The sequence below is a fragment of the Oxyura jamaicensis genome, chromosome 2 (assembly GCF_011077185.1).
Source record: "Oxyura jamaicensis isolate SHBP4307 breed ruddy duck chromosome 2, BPBGC_Ojam_1.0, whole genome shotgun sequence".
Taxonomy (NCBI): Eukaryota; Metazoa; Chordata; class Aves; order Anseriformes; family Anatidae; genus Oxyura; species Oxyura jamaicensis.
The window spans coordinates 109429069-109446715 of NC_048894.1; the positions used below are offsets into that span (position 1 = coordinate 109429069).

Genomic DNA, 17647 nt, shown 5'->3' on the forward strand with positions numbered 1-17647 from the left:
TTAGACATTTAGACTGTATGTAACTTCACTACTTTACAGAGACCTCAAAATGAGAGTACAGACTCAAGTAAGTTTATTCTGTACATTTTTAAAAATAGAAATTTTCCTTCTTCATTGAAGATGATTATAATGGAGCATCATACCACAGAAATTATCTGCCTCACACCTGTATCATCACTACACCATAATTCATGATGCATCAAGGAAGTAAGCTTGAAAAGCCCTAATTAGAGGATTTTTCTGTCTCTCACAGGTGTAATACTGACCCACTCAATCATCCCCTACAGCAAGAAGCATCTCACCCTGCCCATTCCAGTCTGCCAGGTTGTGCCCCCTCTATTTGTGGCTGGCAGAGCTGTATTCTTGAACTCAATCCACAAACCTTCCTCGTGTGAAGCAGTATCTTAATACATGAACAGTCTCAGCAACTTTAACATGAGTCATCAGTTAGACACAAACATAATACCATAACCCTACATTTCAGCTCAGGGGCAGATGGAGGAGCTGAAACTCTCTGTTACTCTCATGACTAGCTCACACTTGTGGTTGTTTTATTAAGTTTGCTCTTAAAAGGATAGAGTTCTGTCCTCTTACTGAAAGTTAAAGATCATTTTCTTTATATTTTTTCTGTTGCAACAGAAGCAGCGTAAAAGCAATTTTGAAAGGTAAGTAGGTGTTGAGTGAAAGCTAGCAAATGTGACAACTGAAGCTTTAGACATATGAGTCTTTAATCTGTTTTAGATTTGCCTGCAACTTTTTTCTATTTATAGCATGACTGTTGAGGTTTGAATTTTAAAGTCTGCTGATCCTGAGTATTGATTTGTTACATGAATGGGGAAGAAAGCAACTGGATCTTGATATATCAGGCAATATTTGTGGTAGCACAAAGCAGAAAATGTGTTCTGATTTGGGTATTGGACCAATTCTTCAAAATAGAAACAATATGCATGGTAACTGACTTTGAAATACCGCAAAATGACAGATGTAGCACATCAGCCACATTTAAGAGTTAAAAATATCTAGCTATTTATCTGAAAGTTCCATACAATCCAGTTTTACATTTAGACTTAAAAAAATAAAATCAAAACAACAACAACAACAACAACAACAACAAACAACATCAAAAAATTATATTGGCAATGCAAAAAAAAAGCTTATAGTATCAGAGAATCCTTTTCACTTGCCACTTTGCTTAAGAAAAGTCCTAAAAGACCTGTTGTAACAACGTATGTCTACTTTCATCTCTGTCTTAAGGATACTTACTCCTGGCAAAAATATCATTGACTACAGAAAAAAAATCCATATCATACAACATTATTTTCTGATACTAATCTTTTCTTTCATTTTTTTGTGCTCTCAACAATGCACTGAAAACATTCTGTGTCTTTAGTATTAGTGTTCCATCTTTCAAGAACGATGTGATTTTAATTACAGTGATTTTCTTCACACCAGCATTTGGAGAGCAGTAGTTAATATTTTGGTATCTTCCATGCATAATAGATTTGCAAATAGTGGTTTCACAGGCAAGGAGTGCTGTACCATGAGTCCAAAGTCACTGGGATTGTCTCAGGGATATTTTTCCATTTTATGCCTACTGGATCACACTAGTTGGGAGCTGGCAGCTGTTGCTATGTTAGTCAGCATAGTGCAAAGTGCTTAGGCTACAAAAGAACTTGTGTAGTTACCTCAAACTGCAGTACATTTCCCCAGATGCCACAACCCAGGAACAACCATTGTTTCTGCTCAGACATCTATGTGGGTTCAGGTATTAGGGCTTGGCTGCCCAGTTCAGAGATGTTAATTTGCATCTGCTGCTGCACACAAAGTTTGCTCTGGGCACAGAAAGTGCTCACAGAGTATTTGAAAGGACCCTTGTATTTACCATGGAATGCAGCAATTCAAGAAAAGCCAAAAAAAAAAAATATATTATGCAAATAGGCATTTTAAAAGGTAAGAGACAACATGGTTAGGAGATTTTGTCAAGTTTAATTTGTTTTGTTTTTAGCAACTATTTGGCTTTGTTTTTATCAGCTTATGTAAATAAAGAAAGTGGAAACATTCTAAAAAAGTAGAGCTTATTCATGTGCACTGATGGTAGGAAACATAAGAATACTTGTACCATACACTGTAAAGGAGCTTCATATTAAATCGAATGCAAGAAAAATATCTGAAATGCTTTTTGTAAATATATCAGGTCACAGTGCAGAATTCTCTGTTACAATCAACTGTCATTATTCCACAACACACTGTGGTGTACATGATACTGTGCAGCTTTTCCTCATTCATAAAATTGCAGCTGAGTTACACATCATCAGACAGGTAAACATTTTGAGGCTGGATTTGTTTTTAATTAGGAGAAGATTTAAGAGCTAAACATAATAAAAGTCTGAAGAAGGTGAGGTCCTGGAATCATGAAAACATTAGTGAAGTTATTGATGAGAATGCTGAATGTCTCAAAGAGCTAGCATAGCCAAGGGCCAGGACCCTAAAGAGTGATCACAAGTTTGACATATTTCCATTTATGAAGTTCAACCTTACAAAAAGGTCTAATTGTCCAATGTGTACACGGTACTTGCCAAAGATCTCCCAATCTTCATTTGGCCTTCAAAATAGACATTGAAAAACAGAAGTTACCCAAATAAAAAGTCTTATTATTTATTACTGACAGGACTTACAAAAAGGCACACATCGCAATTAGGCATCTACTCCACAGTAAAGGTGAAAAACAGTGAGATAAACACATAAATATTATCAGTACCTTTGACAATGTACCACCAAAAGAAAAAAAAGAAAACCTTCTACAAGTATTGGAAAGTGCTGGAAGAATGACACTTTGGTTGTGGCTTGTTTAGTAAGGTTCTGGGTGTTAAGGGATGCTGATTGTTTTTTATCACTTGTTTTTAGCCTAGGTCATTATAACAGAAGTAAATAACATCTATTGAAAAGTGAGCACTACAAGACAGTCAGAAACAGCATTTTCATACAGATAATGAATAGCTCTGTTTACTTATTTCTTTACCTGTAAATAGTGTTGTCCTGTTTGCTAGTTACAGCTTTTAAATCAGTGAGCTGGAGGAAATGGTCATGGAAATAGTGAAGGTGTAAGATACATGCCAGCAGGAAGGAGGTGGGGATAAAGATGCGTGTGAATAGCTCAGCCACAGAAAACCTTTTTAAACCAAGGTCTTCTAGTCTGAAAAAAAAAAGAAAAAAAAATAAAGAAAAAAGTAAGCCACTAAGTCATGATTTCACACCAAAATCTTTTCCTTGTCATGAGACATTATTACAAATCCTTTGCAAAAGGAAATAAGGATTGGTACTTGTTCTGTGTTTTCGTATCTTTAAATTCTTCTAAACCAGGAGGTTTTACAATGTATATGTCTTGTATTTGGCTTTAGCAATGTAGAAAGATACTGCAAATGTACAGAGCCAAATGAACCAGCCCTGCCACAACTCTCTTTACAGGAACCAGATGAGTTGTCTCTGGCTGAAAGTACTGCACTGAAGATCCACTCGTATTTCATATAATTTCTCATATAAACTCCTGTTGAGGAACACCCTATACATTATGAGGAGGAAGAAACACAGCACTCCTCATTAGCAGGAATGCTGGTCCATCTTCATCAGCACCAGACATCCTGCAAATCTACCCTTAGTCTCTCCGCAGATCTTGCTCCTATGGTCAAAGAGATAAAAGTATTGGTGCTGTGCTGACAACACTGGGAAGGCCTTGACAGAAGGCAGGGGAAAATGTGACTCTTTGAGCCCTCTTCATGCCCTTTCTCATCTCTGTTGTTACACCAGTAAACCTACAGCTTCAGAGCTGAGTGCTTCGTCAACTATGTCTGGGGATGGTCTCATGACGTTTTTCCACTACAAGAAGGAAGAGTGCTCTCAGAGCACATCAAACTCAAAAGTTCAATGGAAAAAAAATAATAAATGAAATGAAAACACTTACTTGCTTTCATCCAGGCCTGTCATGTTCTTCCACAACCCAGGGAAAGACTCAAACTGGTATGTGTAGATGAAGATAAGTACCAACATTGTGTAAACAACCACTGACATCCAAAAGTACTTTAAAATCCTTCTCCACCATTCATAGTGCACCTGAAAATCACACACTAAGGAATTTAAAAGAAGCTCAAGGCAAAGACACTGATAAAAATACTGACAAAGCTGTACTGGAAAACAAAGGCTAAGAATATTACTCTTCCTAGCTGTCCTGAAGTAAACTGCAGATACAGATCTTTGTGATTAAGTTCTTACTGCTGGTACATAGGCACCCAAGTACAGACTTCTGTGCAAAAATGTCTTTTGGGACATGGCCACAGACATGAAGAGCAAGGACAGCTTCAGTCACTCAGTTTTATCAACATTAGATGATGAAAGTGCTGGAGGAGAGGGACTGCCTGCTCCATGGGTGTGGAAATTGTGTGTGGACTAAAACTGGTGGCTGTGTAGGATCACAGAATCACAGAATAGTTTAGGTTGGAAGAGACCTCCAAGATGTGCAAGGTCCAGATCTTTCCCATACAGTTTCCACAGTTTTCAGTCATGTGGGGTGGAGTCCCACAGGTGAAGTGTGTCATATATATAATTTAATAGCATCTAATTTATGTGCACTTTTCCTGTCACTATAACCAAAGTCAAATGAGAATGTCTATATCGACCCATTCAAATGATCTTATTACTATTATGTTGTATTTAACTAAAGAACAATTACACTTCTTACAGACTCCATCCAAGCTACTTTACCATGAAGTTAAACGCATGAAACATTGTATTCAAGGACAAAATTCAGTTAACATAGTCCTCACTTACCTGGTAGAGGGCCACACAGAACAGGAACAGTACCATATAGATGATTTTGTACATGACAATTCTACCCTCAAAGCTGACAAAGAAGAACATGCCCCCACAGACGTAAATCCAGTACTTGATGAACATAGCCATCACGAGCTTCCCCAGAACTTTCATAATATCCTGTTCATCCTCATCATCAACTTCCTCCTCTTCCTCCTCCTCTTCTTCTTCTGCCACTTCTCCCTCTTGCAACTCCTCATCTGCAAGTACAGAGTTACATTTGACCTCTATTTTGGGGACTTTAGTAAGAATTAAAATGGCTGGAAAGCAGAACCTCTACACACAGCACGGAAACTTAAAGATGCTATTCACAACAAGAGACTGTATTTCTGAATCATTCTCATGCTTCCAGAGCAAAGGAGAGACTTTTAACTTCAAATGAGCCTCAACCTGGTCCTAGAGCTATAAGGCATATTGTTCTATGTTCAAACACCACTCTTCACTTTAGTATGCAGGTAGCTTTAGTGGAAAATTAGAGTCCAAGGACTGTATAACAGATAACAGCCAAAATACTATCCATGGGATTAACTTTACTCACAGGCAAGAACCTTTTAAACTGGAAAATAAAGAAACCACGAACACCACCAGAAAATCTCTCTTCTTGAGTTTAAAGGGTTGAATGTCCTTAAGAGAATACTGTGGTTTTCCTCCAAAAACCACAAGCAAGAGAAAACATTAACATAAAACCAAACAAGCTTAAAAAATACAAATGCTGCACTGACATTTTTTTCAAAGAAACTACCACTTTTCCACCTTCTTCTACAGTACCTAAATAGCTGCAGAAAAGACAAACTGCTTTTGCCTTATGACAAGGTCAGGATTCCCCAGTTATTCACCTTGGGAGGTTTGTGGTTGGCAGGGTATATGTTCCCCTGAGAGCAGGTACACATGAGCAAATATCTAGATAACAGAGCTTGTCAAATTCACTGTAATGTTTTTCTTCATGTTGACAGCAGTATCGAGACTTCACAGTCAAAAATATTGCCCATTCCTTTTCTCCCACTCACAATCCTTCCCTCAGATTCTTTCCTTGTTCTTGTGCCTTTCAAATCCTTGCAGTGTTCAGCTCTGACACTGACCAGATGCTTTACTGAGCCAAACATTGTAATTAATCAAACAGGAAACTACATCACAGTCTGCCTTTCTACCATTTCAGTGAATTGAAATAGTTTAGATCAGAATCTAGAGAGACAGAAAAGGGCAAGGAAGGAATATATGGGAGAAGATGCGCCCAGTAGCATAAGAGGGAACAGGTCATTGAGCTGTCAGATAAGCCAAAAGTGCAGCAGTCGGCTTTGCTCTCATGTATGCTCCTGGTTGCATGAGTCCCCACACTGAAAATATACATGTTTATTCTCCCACTGAAATTAGTAGTTTAACTTCTGGTTTTGTACTAGTGTTTATGCACAAGCACAACAACTTGCAAGGAAATTAACAACTAATTTTTCCTCTGGAAACTTTTCTTCTCTTGTGGTTAAACTCCCACACCAACTCATCTGCTAGTTTGAGTTTGGGACACAGGAATAAACTGATTCTTAGAAAGTTCCATGGCATTTTTCAAATGAGTAATTTCATTTATCTTTCATATCTTGCAGTTCAACAGTAAAGAGAATTTTCATTTGTTTGGATTTTCTGCAGTTCAAAGCTGTTTTGTTTTTATATCCACTGAGAGACAGTTGCACATAGATTTTGTAATATCTTCCTTAGCTAACAACAGGTGTCTTGCTAATAGATTTCTGCATTAGGAAACACAGTAACTGAAACTTCTATCGTGACTGAAGGACTGTAATAAATTGGACATGGCTTTACCTTTTTCTTCATCTTCTTCACTTCCAACTTTGACCTCAGATAAAGTAGCTTCTTTCAGCTGAAGTGCTTTCTGTTCAGTGAGGTGTTGCCTAAGCAGTAGCCAGAAAGTAATCGTGAAAAGGATCTGCAAACAAAAATCAAAACGAAAACAACAGGCTAATTGTATAACCTATATCCTGCAACTGCAAACATATGTTTTCATAAATTTTGCATGCTTTTGCTTTTTCTGTCTATTGGAAAATAGCAATAATGTCATAAGTGTCAAAGGGCAACTCTGTGGAAATTGTTATTTAGGAAACACCCTGCATTAAAAACAAACTTATTTCATCCTTTTTCATTACCATTTCACTCTGCACCTTTTCTTAAATCTACTTACCCATACAGTTCTGTTATACCTTATTCTATTCAGTTTTTAAGCCCTGTCTTATAAGTTTAAGGATCTTCTCTTTATATATGGCCTGGCATGATTTTCATCTGCCCATTTTTGTTCATTTTCTCTTTCTGAAGAAGCACAGGCAGGTAAGTGTATTGTCATTAGGTTTGATATATCCTAAATCAAGAGATTTAGGAGTTTTGGTACTTCAAGTGCTTAAGAGCAATTAATTAAAAAAAATAAATCTTTGTATGTCTTGATGTTACAAAAGACACAGCCAACTGAATGTGCTTTGCATTTGTAGCACTTACGAATATGAGATGACTCTTAATTCTTTGAAGAGATTGAAGAGTTGATAACTCCACAAAAGAAAGATACCTTAGAAATAAATACATCTCTTTAATGAAGAGTGCGTCTCCATATTTTGCAAAAAGATGAATTCAACAGCTTGCAATACTTAGAGACAGCCAAAATTCAGAAAATGGCATGTTACCTATCCAATTCTTGGTTTTATATTTAGATTTTACAAAGTTTCCATAATGGTGCAGAACAAGGACTTGAATAAAATCTCAGACAGGAAACATGTAAAAGCCAACTAGTTTGTATGCAAAAAAAATGACAAGGCCAGTGATACAAAATAGAGTTACCCTGTTTTTCATCTAATGTGCAAGTACTTCATGAGTGAATGGAGAAGTCTCAGGCTAGCAATAGCTGCCCTCTCAGACACTCAGATTTTCTGTGATTTTGTGAAATTTACTGAGTGCATTATATTCAGCCTGAAAAAAAAAAAAAAAAAAAAAAAAAACAGTAGCAAGTAGGAATTTTGTATTTTTTTCTGGGTGTGGCCAAATCATCACACATGCACAACAATTTCCTTTCTTGACATTAGCTAGTTTTATATAAGACACTTGATTGTATACCTAATATAGAAACTATGTCAAAGGAGCTGACATACTAAGAACATTAAAACTCCTTTAGAGATATACAAAGTCATTGAAACTGTAGAATTCCTTGAGCTTTAGCTCTCTTACTTAACTATTTTTACCTTTACAGGAGATACAGTGCTCGCTAATTTTCCAGTGCATTAAAGACCAAGAAATGGTTGTCCAAAGGCACTGCCAACAAGGGAATTCACTTGCAGAAACACTGTGAATGGTAACTAGGAGGCATAATGGAAGTAATTAACTTATCTCAAGGGGAACAGTGCCAACTACCTGCACTCTCTGAGATGCCCCTCTTGGGTATTCTATGAAAAAGCTTCCTATTTATGCTCATTCTCTCCCCCAGAAGCACCTTTGCCAAACACAATGCATTTTGAAGTGCTTTCAAGGCACCAATGGAAAAAATCTATCATGCACTGAAGTCAACAAACTCTTGTTTCTGACATCAAATGGATTTCAGCTTCAGTGGCAGTCATGTACTGCTATTAGTGACAAATCCTAAAGGAGGGAGCAATACCATCATGTTCAAAGACAGACCTGACATAGCATGGGTGACCAAATACAACAAAATGCCATGGTAAATAAAGGCACTAGAACTACGAGTGTCAATTTAACCACCCACAAGTACTGAGTTTACTTCTTTTTCAGATCTTCATATGGCCCTTGCTCTGTCCCTGCTACAAACTGTGGGTGTGACAGTTACTATACAGGTGCTGCGTTTATGTTTTTGTAAGCCAGAAACATCCATGTGCAATACTTATGTTGAAGGGTTCTGAAGTAGCTGAGACAAAGGTACAAGACGCAAGACTTAAGAGGATAAACATTTATCTCACAAATCAAATCACATCTATTTTGGACCCATTTTATAAAGCCAAAATTTCTATCCACTATGTGTTCTCTACAGAATTATCAAGAAAATCTATAAATATGTCTGAAACATTTGTTTTGGTATTAGCTTTATGAGTGAGAAGCAAATTTCTCAACAGCATTTTAAAACTACTTATCCTTTATTGTATAACTGCTACTGAACATGGTTATATTGAATACTGAGGGTTCTTAAATGTAAAGTGATTCACATTTTTTGTCACAATGTATTTGCTTTGTGGTTTCATAAAAAATCTCAGCTCTTTGTAACACCTACCTTTGATGCCAACTCCCCAGGTTCCTTTCTTTCTAAAAAACCCGATACTTGAGGAAGTTCATCATTCTTGAGCTCAATACTCCATATGTACTGCAATGTTAGCAGTAGATTTCCATAGAAAACCATGAACGGCGAAGTGATCATGGCATATTTCCTTCGGTCACGAATCATCCACAGTGTACAAGACCAGATCAATAGCACAAAAGTCAACCAGCTGTGATATGTGATACTCCATGCCTTATGGAAAGAAGAAAGAGGGAAAAAATGTCCATAGATTCATTCAGGAACAATGTTGTGGCATACAGCCAGTTACACTTCACTTACACTTCTCTACTTAGCACACATTTTCATCCATATTAATCAGCTACTGGGCGAGCTACAATGAAACCTTTCAAGAACGTGCTGCAAATGGATTCTTAAGTCCACAGCTAGGGGCAAACCGTTCTTTGCCCATTAATTGCATACTGGTAAGGTTTGTGAGCAGGCTCACTGCTTTTTATTACACCGAATAAACAGAGATGGAAAGTACAGGCTAACTTCAGAGCACACAGGACCTTCTTGCAAAACTAGCAACAAAGAAATTAGCACAGCAATAACAAAACATATTTGATACCTGCTTGCATTCAAAGCCCTTGACAGACTTATAAAATTATGCTCACTCCATGCTGTTCTAGCTTTGTAGAACCATTTTAAAATGAAAAGCTAAGGTATATACACAGCTAGACTGAAATACAGTTAGTTTACACTAAACATTTTAGATTGCCTCCTATACTAATAACTTGTTAATGTTTAAATAGTTTGCAGAAATCAGTTACTGAAAACAGCTTTAGTAAACACCTGTGGGAAAGGATTTTTTTAAAGTGTCTTTTTTTCTTTTTTTTTTTTTTTTTCTTCCTATCACTGCTATTGATTTAGGACTAAATTCAGCCATATGCTGGTATAACCGGGGCATAACCGTCAACATATCTTAATTTCCCTTTCAATTTAAATTAAAAAGTATGTATGAAACATTAAGAATATATCAGTCAGTCTAGTCCATCCCCCTTGGAAATAATGTTTTGTAAGAGTACGTGAAAAACACTAATATGTTACTTCTTTCTTCACATACAGGAATGTAACTTACACTGAGGCATCCTTCGCTATGGTGTAACTGGAACATTCATCAGATTACACCATAAAGGAATTCATAAATGAATTTGGGTCAGATCATAGGAAATAGAGATATATCACTAAGAGAAAAATCTAGTAGTGTCTCAGTATCAAACTACAAGAAAGGTCTTCAAATATTTCCTCTTCTGATATTGAAAGATATGAGCCTATAAATGAATTAAAAAGAAATTGCAAAACATGCGAAGCACAGAACTAAAAAAAAAAAAAGGAAAGAAAGAAGGAAGGAAGGAAGGAAGGAAGGAAGGAAGGAAGGAAGGAAGGAAGGAAGGAAGGAAGGAAGGAAGGAAAGAAAGAAAGAAAGAAAGAAAGAAAGAAAGAAAGAGAAAGAAAGAAAGAAAGAAAGAAAGAAAGAAAGAAAGAAAGAAAGAAAGAAAGAAAGAAAGAAAGAAAGAGAAAGAAAGAAAGAAAGAAAAGAGACATTATGGCAATATGAAAGCAACTACTTGTTAATGTCTCAGAATGCATTAAGCCAGATCCAGATTCTGCACAAGGAGTCTGCTTTTCCTGTTAAAGGACAGTAAATAAGGTATGAAACTATATGCAAATAAAAAGCAGCCAAACTAATTTATTTTACCATTTTTAACACAAAATTCAGTCAAGAAACTTTATGGTTAATTTCATCACAGTGGAAACATTTCCAAAACAGTAAGACCAAAGCTTGCATTGGGAATATAGACAGAGAGCTGTCTGAAATTTTCACTGTGCTGAAAATTTGCTGCAGTTCAAGGTATTTGCATCAACTGAGCTTAAAAGCAAACAACATCAAAAGAAGAAATAAGGGTGGTAAGTAAAACAACAGCAAAATCATATTTGGCAAAAAGTTGTATTTTCCTTGAGACCATTCTGAGCCAATACAGGAAATCAGGCTTTACAGATCTGTTATCTCAGAATGTACCAGTTGCATGCTTCAATCTGAAATAGGAACTATATATTTAAAATTTACTATATGACTAGGAAATTATTTAATTTTGCAGGCAGATTTCTGAGTGGAGCAACAGTATGATGTTACTGCTCATAGAGAGGCTTTGGAATCAATAAAAAAACTCAGCCCCAATTGCTTTCTTTCTCAGTCCTGGAAATGTGATGTTTTTCCCAGAACCCTGCATGTTGCCCTATTGATAGGTCTATAGCAAGCCTGGGAATTATTCATTAATAACCTAAAATGCAGATGTCATATCAATATTTTCTAGGCATGATGTAAATACTGAAAACCAACAGATGACGTTAATCTCAGGAAAACACCAAGAAGACACATTTATCTGTAAAATCAACAGCATTATTTTTTTGTTGCCAATACTTACCATCATAGCTATCAGAGCACAAATGTAACTTTGTTTCATGATAAATTGGAACACAGAAACCAGGGCATTCAATTTAACATTTTCTTTTTCCTCCTGAGTAACTTCTTCTTCCTCTTCCTCTCCTTCCTCCTCTTCCTTTTCTAAGTAGAAAAAGAAATTCTTATTTGCAGTTCATGCTGGTCCTAAGAGTATGGTATGCACTCTCTCCAGGTAAGTAACCCTGGAGTGACTAACTTTTAATCACTCTAATAGCTATTTCTACATCCTTTAGCAAGCTCAAGATGGGAGCCAAAAAAACAAAACAAACAAACAAACAAAATGAGCACAGTAAAGCAACATAAAACCTGCAATCACTGTGTTGGTTTGTAAAGAGGCGAAGTATTTTAGATAGTATATGTCTACAGCTTTGTTCACAAAACTGCCAAGTGGTAAGCCATCATTGTAAGGTGATAGCAATTATTTAAACTTCAACAGGCCAAGGAGCTTACTGAAACAAAAAACAAATGCAAGAGGCAGTGAACTGAGATACAGAAAATGAAAATATGGAACTAAGGGTAGTTCCCACGCAATGCTTTTCACTACCTGACATGTCATCCGAAGGCTCCCATTTGTACTGTGGTGTTGAGTACAGGTCTGGTTTGGCTGGACCATTTTCTAATGGCAGTGTGGGGTGGATGGTGTGATAGTCAGAAGGGTTCCCATTCACTGTTACCAGCAGAACCTACCAGAAGATCGGAGAGAGGCACTGCTTTTAGGGCAGCTCTTACAAGTACGGGACTCCTATTTCTGTGCTCAGCTTTACCATGGATTGCCAACGGTAAAGGAGCTTAACAAGTAACTGCAGTTGGCTCCTTCCAAATAAAGTGATATTATAGTCATGTTGCATGCAAAACTAATATATAAGAGCTTTCAAAAAAAAAGTTTTTGGTAACTTTTTATGAAATATCAGTAGATTTACAAACTGGTTTCAGTAAAATTTTTAACAAACTGCAAAATAATTCTGCATCTTTGAACTTCTGTATCTCCCTTAAAATAGTTCTTTTTTTTTTTTTTTTTTTTCCAAATTACATAAATTGCATTAAACATCATTTCAATGTACATACAAGCAGTCTTAAAATGCATAGATGTGTGGACACACAGGCAAAAGTGATCAAGTTATTGCAGTTAGCTGAGCTATGGTAAATGACTATTTACATGCTCTTAGCCTGTCCTACTTATAAACTTATGGAAAGAAAAAACAGTGTGTAAGTGGATTATGTTACATGCACTGCTGGGGAAGACTGAGGCCAACTACATGGCTCAGTGCAAAAACAGTAACTCTTGAGTTCATGTTTTGACACCTTGACTTTCACAGGTAAAGCTAGCTTTGTACAGCCAGCCTAGGAAAGCATCATGATCCCCTGGCCTTAGGTTAAAGCTATAACACTCCTCCTTACGCAAACAAATACACTGAGATTTTCAGACTTAAATTTAAATTTTCAGACTTAAATTATCAGACTTAAAATTAAGAATTCCTATCTAATTACTTCTGGTAGTTATGAAAATAGTGTTTATAAACAACTTTCAATTTTAAAGTCTTTCTGGAGAGATTTACATTTGCTGCAGTTAATAAAGCCAGTTCTGTTAATTATTTTTATTGATTCAGCATTTAGGCCTCTTCTTAGTACTAATTCAACACTCTTGCATGGTTTTCTTTTTGTGAACTACATTTCATCTCTTGTGCTTGTTTGGATTGGTGTTCCAGCAACCACAATCATAAATATCTCTTGTATTGGCAGGAATTCACATGCAATGGGTTATTGAGAGCAGTACATGCTAAAGACTGACATGTTTAGGCTGTGAGACAGAACTGTTATTTTGCCTGCAGAAACTTTGCACAGGGGCGTTGTGGACTGATTCAGTCTCTCTCTTTCAGAACAATATCTGGGTTAGGTATATTCAGCAGCATGTTAAGATTTGGTTATAGCTGCTCTCAGAGTTCATCTGCATCTCCATTCTTCTGTGTATGATGAATGGAGGGGATGTTTCTGCATTCAGGACTGTTACAGGATCGATAGCAGTCAAAATAAATCAATCACTTGCTGTCAGCTCAAGCAGGGATTCTAATTTTCTGTAATCTGTAAATTGAACTCATGTGTTGTCAGTCACTCTTTAAAAGCCTCAGCATTTCAACATGAATGAAAGAAAAAAACAGAGCAAAGAAGCTAAATCAAGTGTAAAGATGGTTTGCATTAGAAAGCATATTTTGAGATCTTATTTAAACCCAATGAAATAACAAAGATCGTTTGCCAGTTGGTACTACTACAAGTAGTGTAATTTCAAGTGAATTTCAGGTAATTTCAATTTTAAGGCTAATTAGTTTCTCATTGTAATTGTTAAGGAAGAGAAAGATAATTATATTTAAGACAATCAAGGTTACATGGCAAAACACAGACTAAACAAAACAGAGAAGTTATTAAAACATCAGCTAAGCTTGTAGTGTATATATCAGTGAGATCTGTATTTACACATGTTAAAAAGAATGACAAAATTACAAAGACTAGTAGTATACTAACATCCGATGGCTTGTATTCATCTTGGGTCATTGACAGAAGCTGCAAAAAGCAATGCAAGACAAATTATTAAAAAAGCATGGCTCAAGCATTATTATTATTATTTTAAAATACAGGCATGCATATTTGCTGACCTTTGCAGAAGATTTGCATTAAGAAATTCAGAAAGAATTCTTAAAAAGCCAGCAGAATTGTACATGATGCTTCGTAAAATGATATTTAGTGTACCATAAGCATTGACATAACGTTAGTGTAGATTCCTGTGAATCTGAACCAAAACTGAAACTGTGGCCTTGAAATTTTACGTATTGCCTCAAAAAATTAATCAGTATGGCATTATACTGATTAACTGCTTTCTAATGTCTTTCTAATGATCCAGTGCCTAAAAACTAAGAATTAAAAGATCATTAGAATTACTGTAATTATAAAACTACTTCTGATGAAATGTTTATACCAATACAAAATGTGATACTTAGAATTATAATTGCTAGCAATATTCTTTTGATTAAGTAGAAATATTTTTCACTGAACAAAAAACATTGGCTTTATCCAAGGCTGAGTGATAAATGCAGAATATGAAATAACACCTGCAATGTGATATGTCAAGGAAGCACACTAAAGGATCAAAAACTATATCCACCAGTTTTGTCCTTCCAGAAATGTTTTGCACTCAAGTCAGTGAGAAATGTTGCTGAAGACATGTAATTTATAGGGGAAACAAAATTGTACTTTTAAAATTCTGTTAAAAGTCCCAAATTCCTATTTCTGTACCATTTTATTGCTTACTCTGTGTTTGTCCACAAAAGATTTTCAGTAAGTATTTTCAATGCATGTCTTCTCTAGCTTTTCTGTAATAGTTGTTGAAGAAATTATGTTAGAAAATTAAAATTTTGATGGAAAAATGGAGATAGGTAAATGTAAGAACCTACAGTAGTAACTGATTGTTATTGTTATAGTTTGATAGAGTAGGTTCAGTCCATTCATTTGCTAGCTCAGTTACCATTGTTACTATTATAATGGAGTTTGGGGGAGCTTAAGTATATGTGGCTCAATGGAGTATTTATAAATCACAAATTTAACTGCAACTTGTCAAATGAAATTTTACATTGTAGCTGGTGAGGACTGATGGTAGAAAGCTGGTCCTTTCCTGGAGGTTTCACAGCAACTGCCTTCCCTACAGACATCCAGCAAGGGCAGCAGTACACCTGAAGGAAGATAAACTGGCGGTTCCTGACAGTGGTAATTAGCAGTTACAAAGCAGATCAGAACTTTACATCAGGATTTACCTCCCTGACAGACTTTCTAGCTGTTTTGAATAAAGATAGTGACCTGATTCCAAAAGACTTGCTCTAAATTTCTAAAATGCAGAAGCCAAAAGCAAGGAGCATGTTGTTCTTTTACTTCCTTACATTGGCTCCTGTTTTAGCTTTATTAATTGTTTCAAAATAAATTTCCTACTCTGCCGCACAGCCTCGATATTATATCTTAGTTACATAAACACACATTCAGTTCTTCCTACTTGTGGCTTATCTAATGCTGCTTCCATTAATTTCAAAGTAACTGTCATAAAATTGAGTGATGGTTTTAAAGACATTTAATGCAGAGACCCTTCCCACTTCAGCCTTACTTTTCTCTCATCAGTTGTATAGTGGCTTGCATACCACAGACTGCGCCTTCTCTCTGCTGTCATTGGAATTGGACTGCAGGGTATTTCTTTGTCATCCTCTCTGCTATCAGATTTCTCTTCTTCGTCAGGTATCTGCTAAACAACACAAATGACAGCACTAGTTATTAGTCTAAATAAAAATCTCATAAGAGGAATTTAAATTTTCCCCTAATTGATGCTCCCTCTCCAAAATATGTCTTTGAAATACCTTTTAGTGTTTAAAGCACTCTATCTGATAGATGACTGACTGAGATGGCATTTTCAGAAATGATGATGGGGCTTTTCTATAACTACTAGTCCATCAATGCCAGGATGCCAACACCAGAATTACACTAGCTTCCACTTCTTACTTTAGTATACAGTCATACCATAGACATACAGATGTTTGATTTTCAGAGCAGCATATTGAAAGAAAATTAAATCTTCCCAACTGCATATATATATGAAAAGACAAATCTGCTTCATTAAACAGCTGAAGAATTGAAAAGATCAAAACCCTATCAGCGTAAATAATGATATTTAAAATCTAACCTTACATACAAATCCATGCCTCAATACATAACAATGTAGTCAGTGCTGGTCATCCATTAAGGTCTGTCTAGTCTTTCTTCTGTGTTGAACTACAAATACTTGTGTGTGCACTCATCCTCACATGAAGGACAAAAAGATGACTGGAAAAAGCCAACATGGATTTACCATGAGTAAAGCATGCTTGACCAACCTGATTGTTTTTTAAGCTGAAACAACTTACTCAGTGGATGAAGGGATAGCAGCTGATGCCAACAACCTTGTTGTTATCAAGTTGTCTAACACAGTGTACCACAACATCCTTGCTGACAAGGTGGAAAGAGACTGACTGGACAGGTGGACCACAAGATGTGTAGAGAACAGGTAGAGAACTGGCTAGACTGTCATGCTTGAAGTGGGGTGATTAACAGTTAAAAACCGAAACAGTAGTCAATCATAAGTTCAGTTCCTCGGGGACTGATGTTAGGTCTGGTACTATATGCTATCTTCAAAACTATCTGGATGATCATGGGGTTGAATGCACCCATGCAAAATTTATGACACTGAACAGAGGGGTGAGGCACTGGACTTCAATTACCGAGACATCTGCTGGGTAAGCAACTCGGCCAGGCACGTGCAGTCCAAACAGTTCCTACAATGCGTTGAAGACAATTTTCTGACACAGGTGGTGGAGGAGCTGATGAGGCGGGGGGTGCTCCTGGACCTTGTTCTTACCAACAGGGATGGCCTTGTTAGGGATGTGAAGGTTGGGGGCAGCTTGGGATGCAGCAACCATGAGATGGTGGAGTTCCAGATGGAACTAGGCAGAGGAAGTAAGGCTAAAAGCAGGATTGCTACCCTGGACTTTCGAAGAGCCAACTTTGACCTCTTCTGGGACCTGCTTGGGAGTATCTCATGGGCTAGGTTGCTTGAGGGCAAGGGTGCTTGTGAGAGCTGGGCTACATTTAAACAGCACTTCTTCCATGCTCAGGATTGGTGCATCCCGAAGGATAGGAAATCAGGGAAGGGGGGCAGGAAACCTGCATGGTTGAGCAAGGAGCTCATCGATAAGATCAAAAGGAAGAGGAAGGTCTATGAAACACGGAAAAAGGGCCTGTCCTCTTGGGAGGAGTATAGATGTGTTTTCAGGGCCTGCAGGGACGCAACGAGGAAGGCTAAAGCCCACCTAGAGATGAGGCTTGCTAAAGAGATAAAGGATAATAAGAAGGTTTTTTTCAAGTATGTAAACAGAAAAAGGAAGACTAGGGATAATGTGGGTCCCTTGCTGAACGAGGGGGAAGTCCTGGTCACGGAAGATGCCAAG

The 17647-nt window shown here is 36.9% G+C and overlaps 1 protein-coding gene across 14 annotated transcripts in view; it reads right to left on the reverse strand.

Moving 5' to 3' along the window:
* PIEZO2 (piezo type mechanosensitive ion channel component 2) overlaps positions 1 to 17647 on the reverse strand; it is a 457465-nt gene that overhangs the window by 80905 nt on the left and 358913 nt on the right. For 12 of the 14 annotated variants that reach the window (XM_035318200.1, XM_035318189.1, XM_035318191.1 and 9 more), the window contains 9 exons: positions 15778 to 15912; positions 14154 to 14192; positions 12181 to 12319; positions 11599 to 11738; positions 9128 to 9364; positions 6673 to 6796; positions 4822 to 5063; positions 3959 to 4107; positions 3020 to 3193 (listed from right to left, as the gene is read on the reverse strand). In XM_035318200.1, the coding sequence (XP_035174091.1) occupies positions 3020 to 3193; positions 3959 to 4107; positions 4822 to 5063; positions 6673 to 6796; positions 9128 to 9364; positions 11599 to 11738; positions 12181 to 12319; positions 14154 to 14192; positions 15778 to 15912 (1379 nt within the window). The remainder of the gene's footprint in view (positions 1 to 3019; positions 3194 to 3958; positions 4108 to 4821; positions 5064 to 6672; positions 6797 to 9127; positions 9365 to 11598; positions 11739 to 12180; positions 12320 to 14153; positions 14193 to 15777; positions 15913 to 17647) is intronic. The other 2 variants (XM_035318190.1, XM_035318195.1) reach the window with 2 other exon arrangements.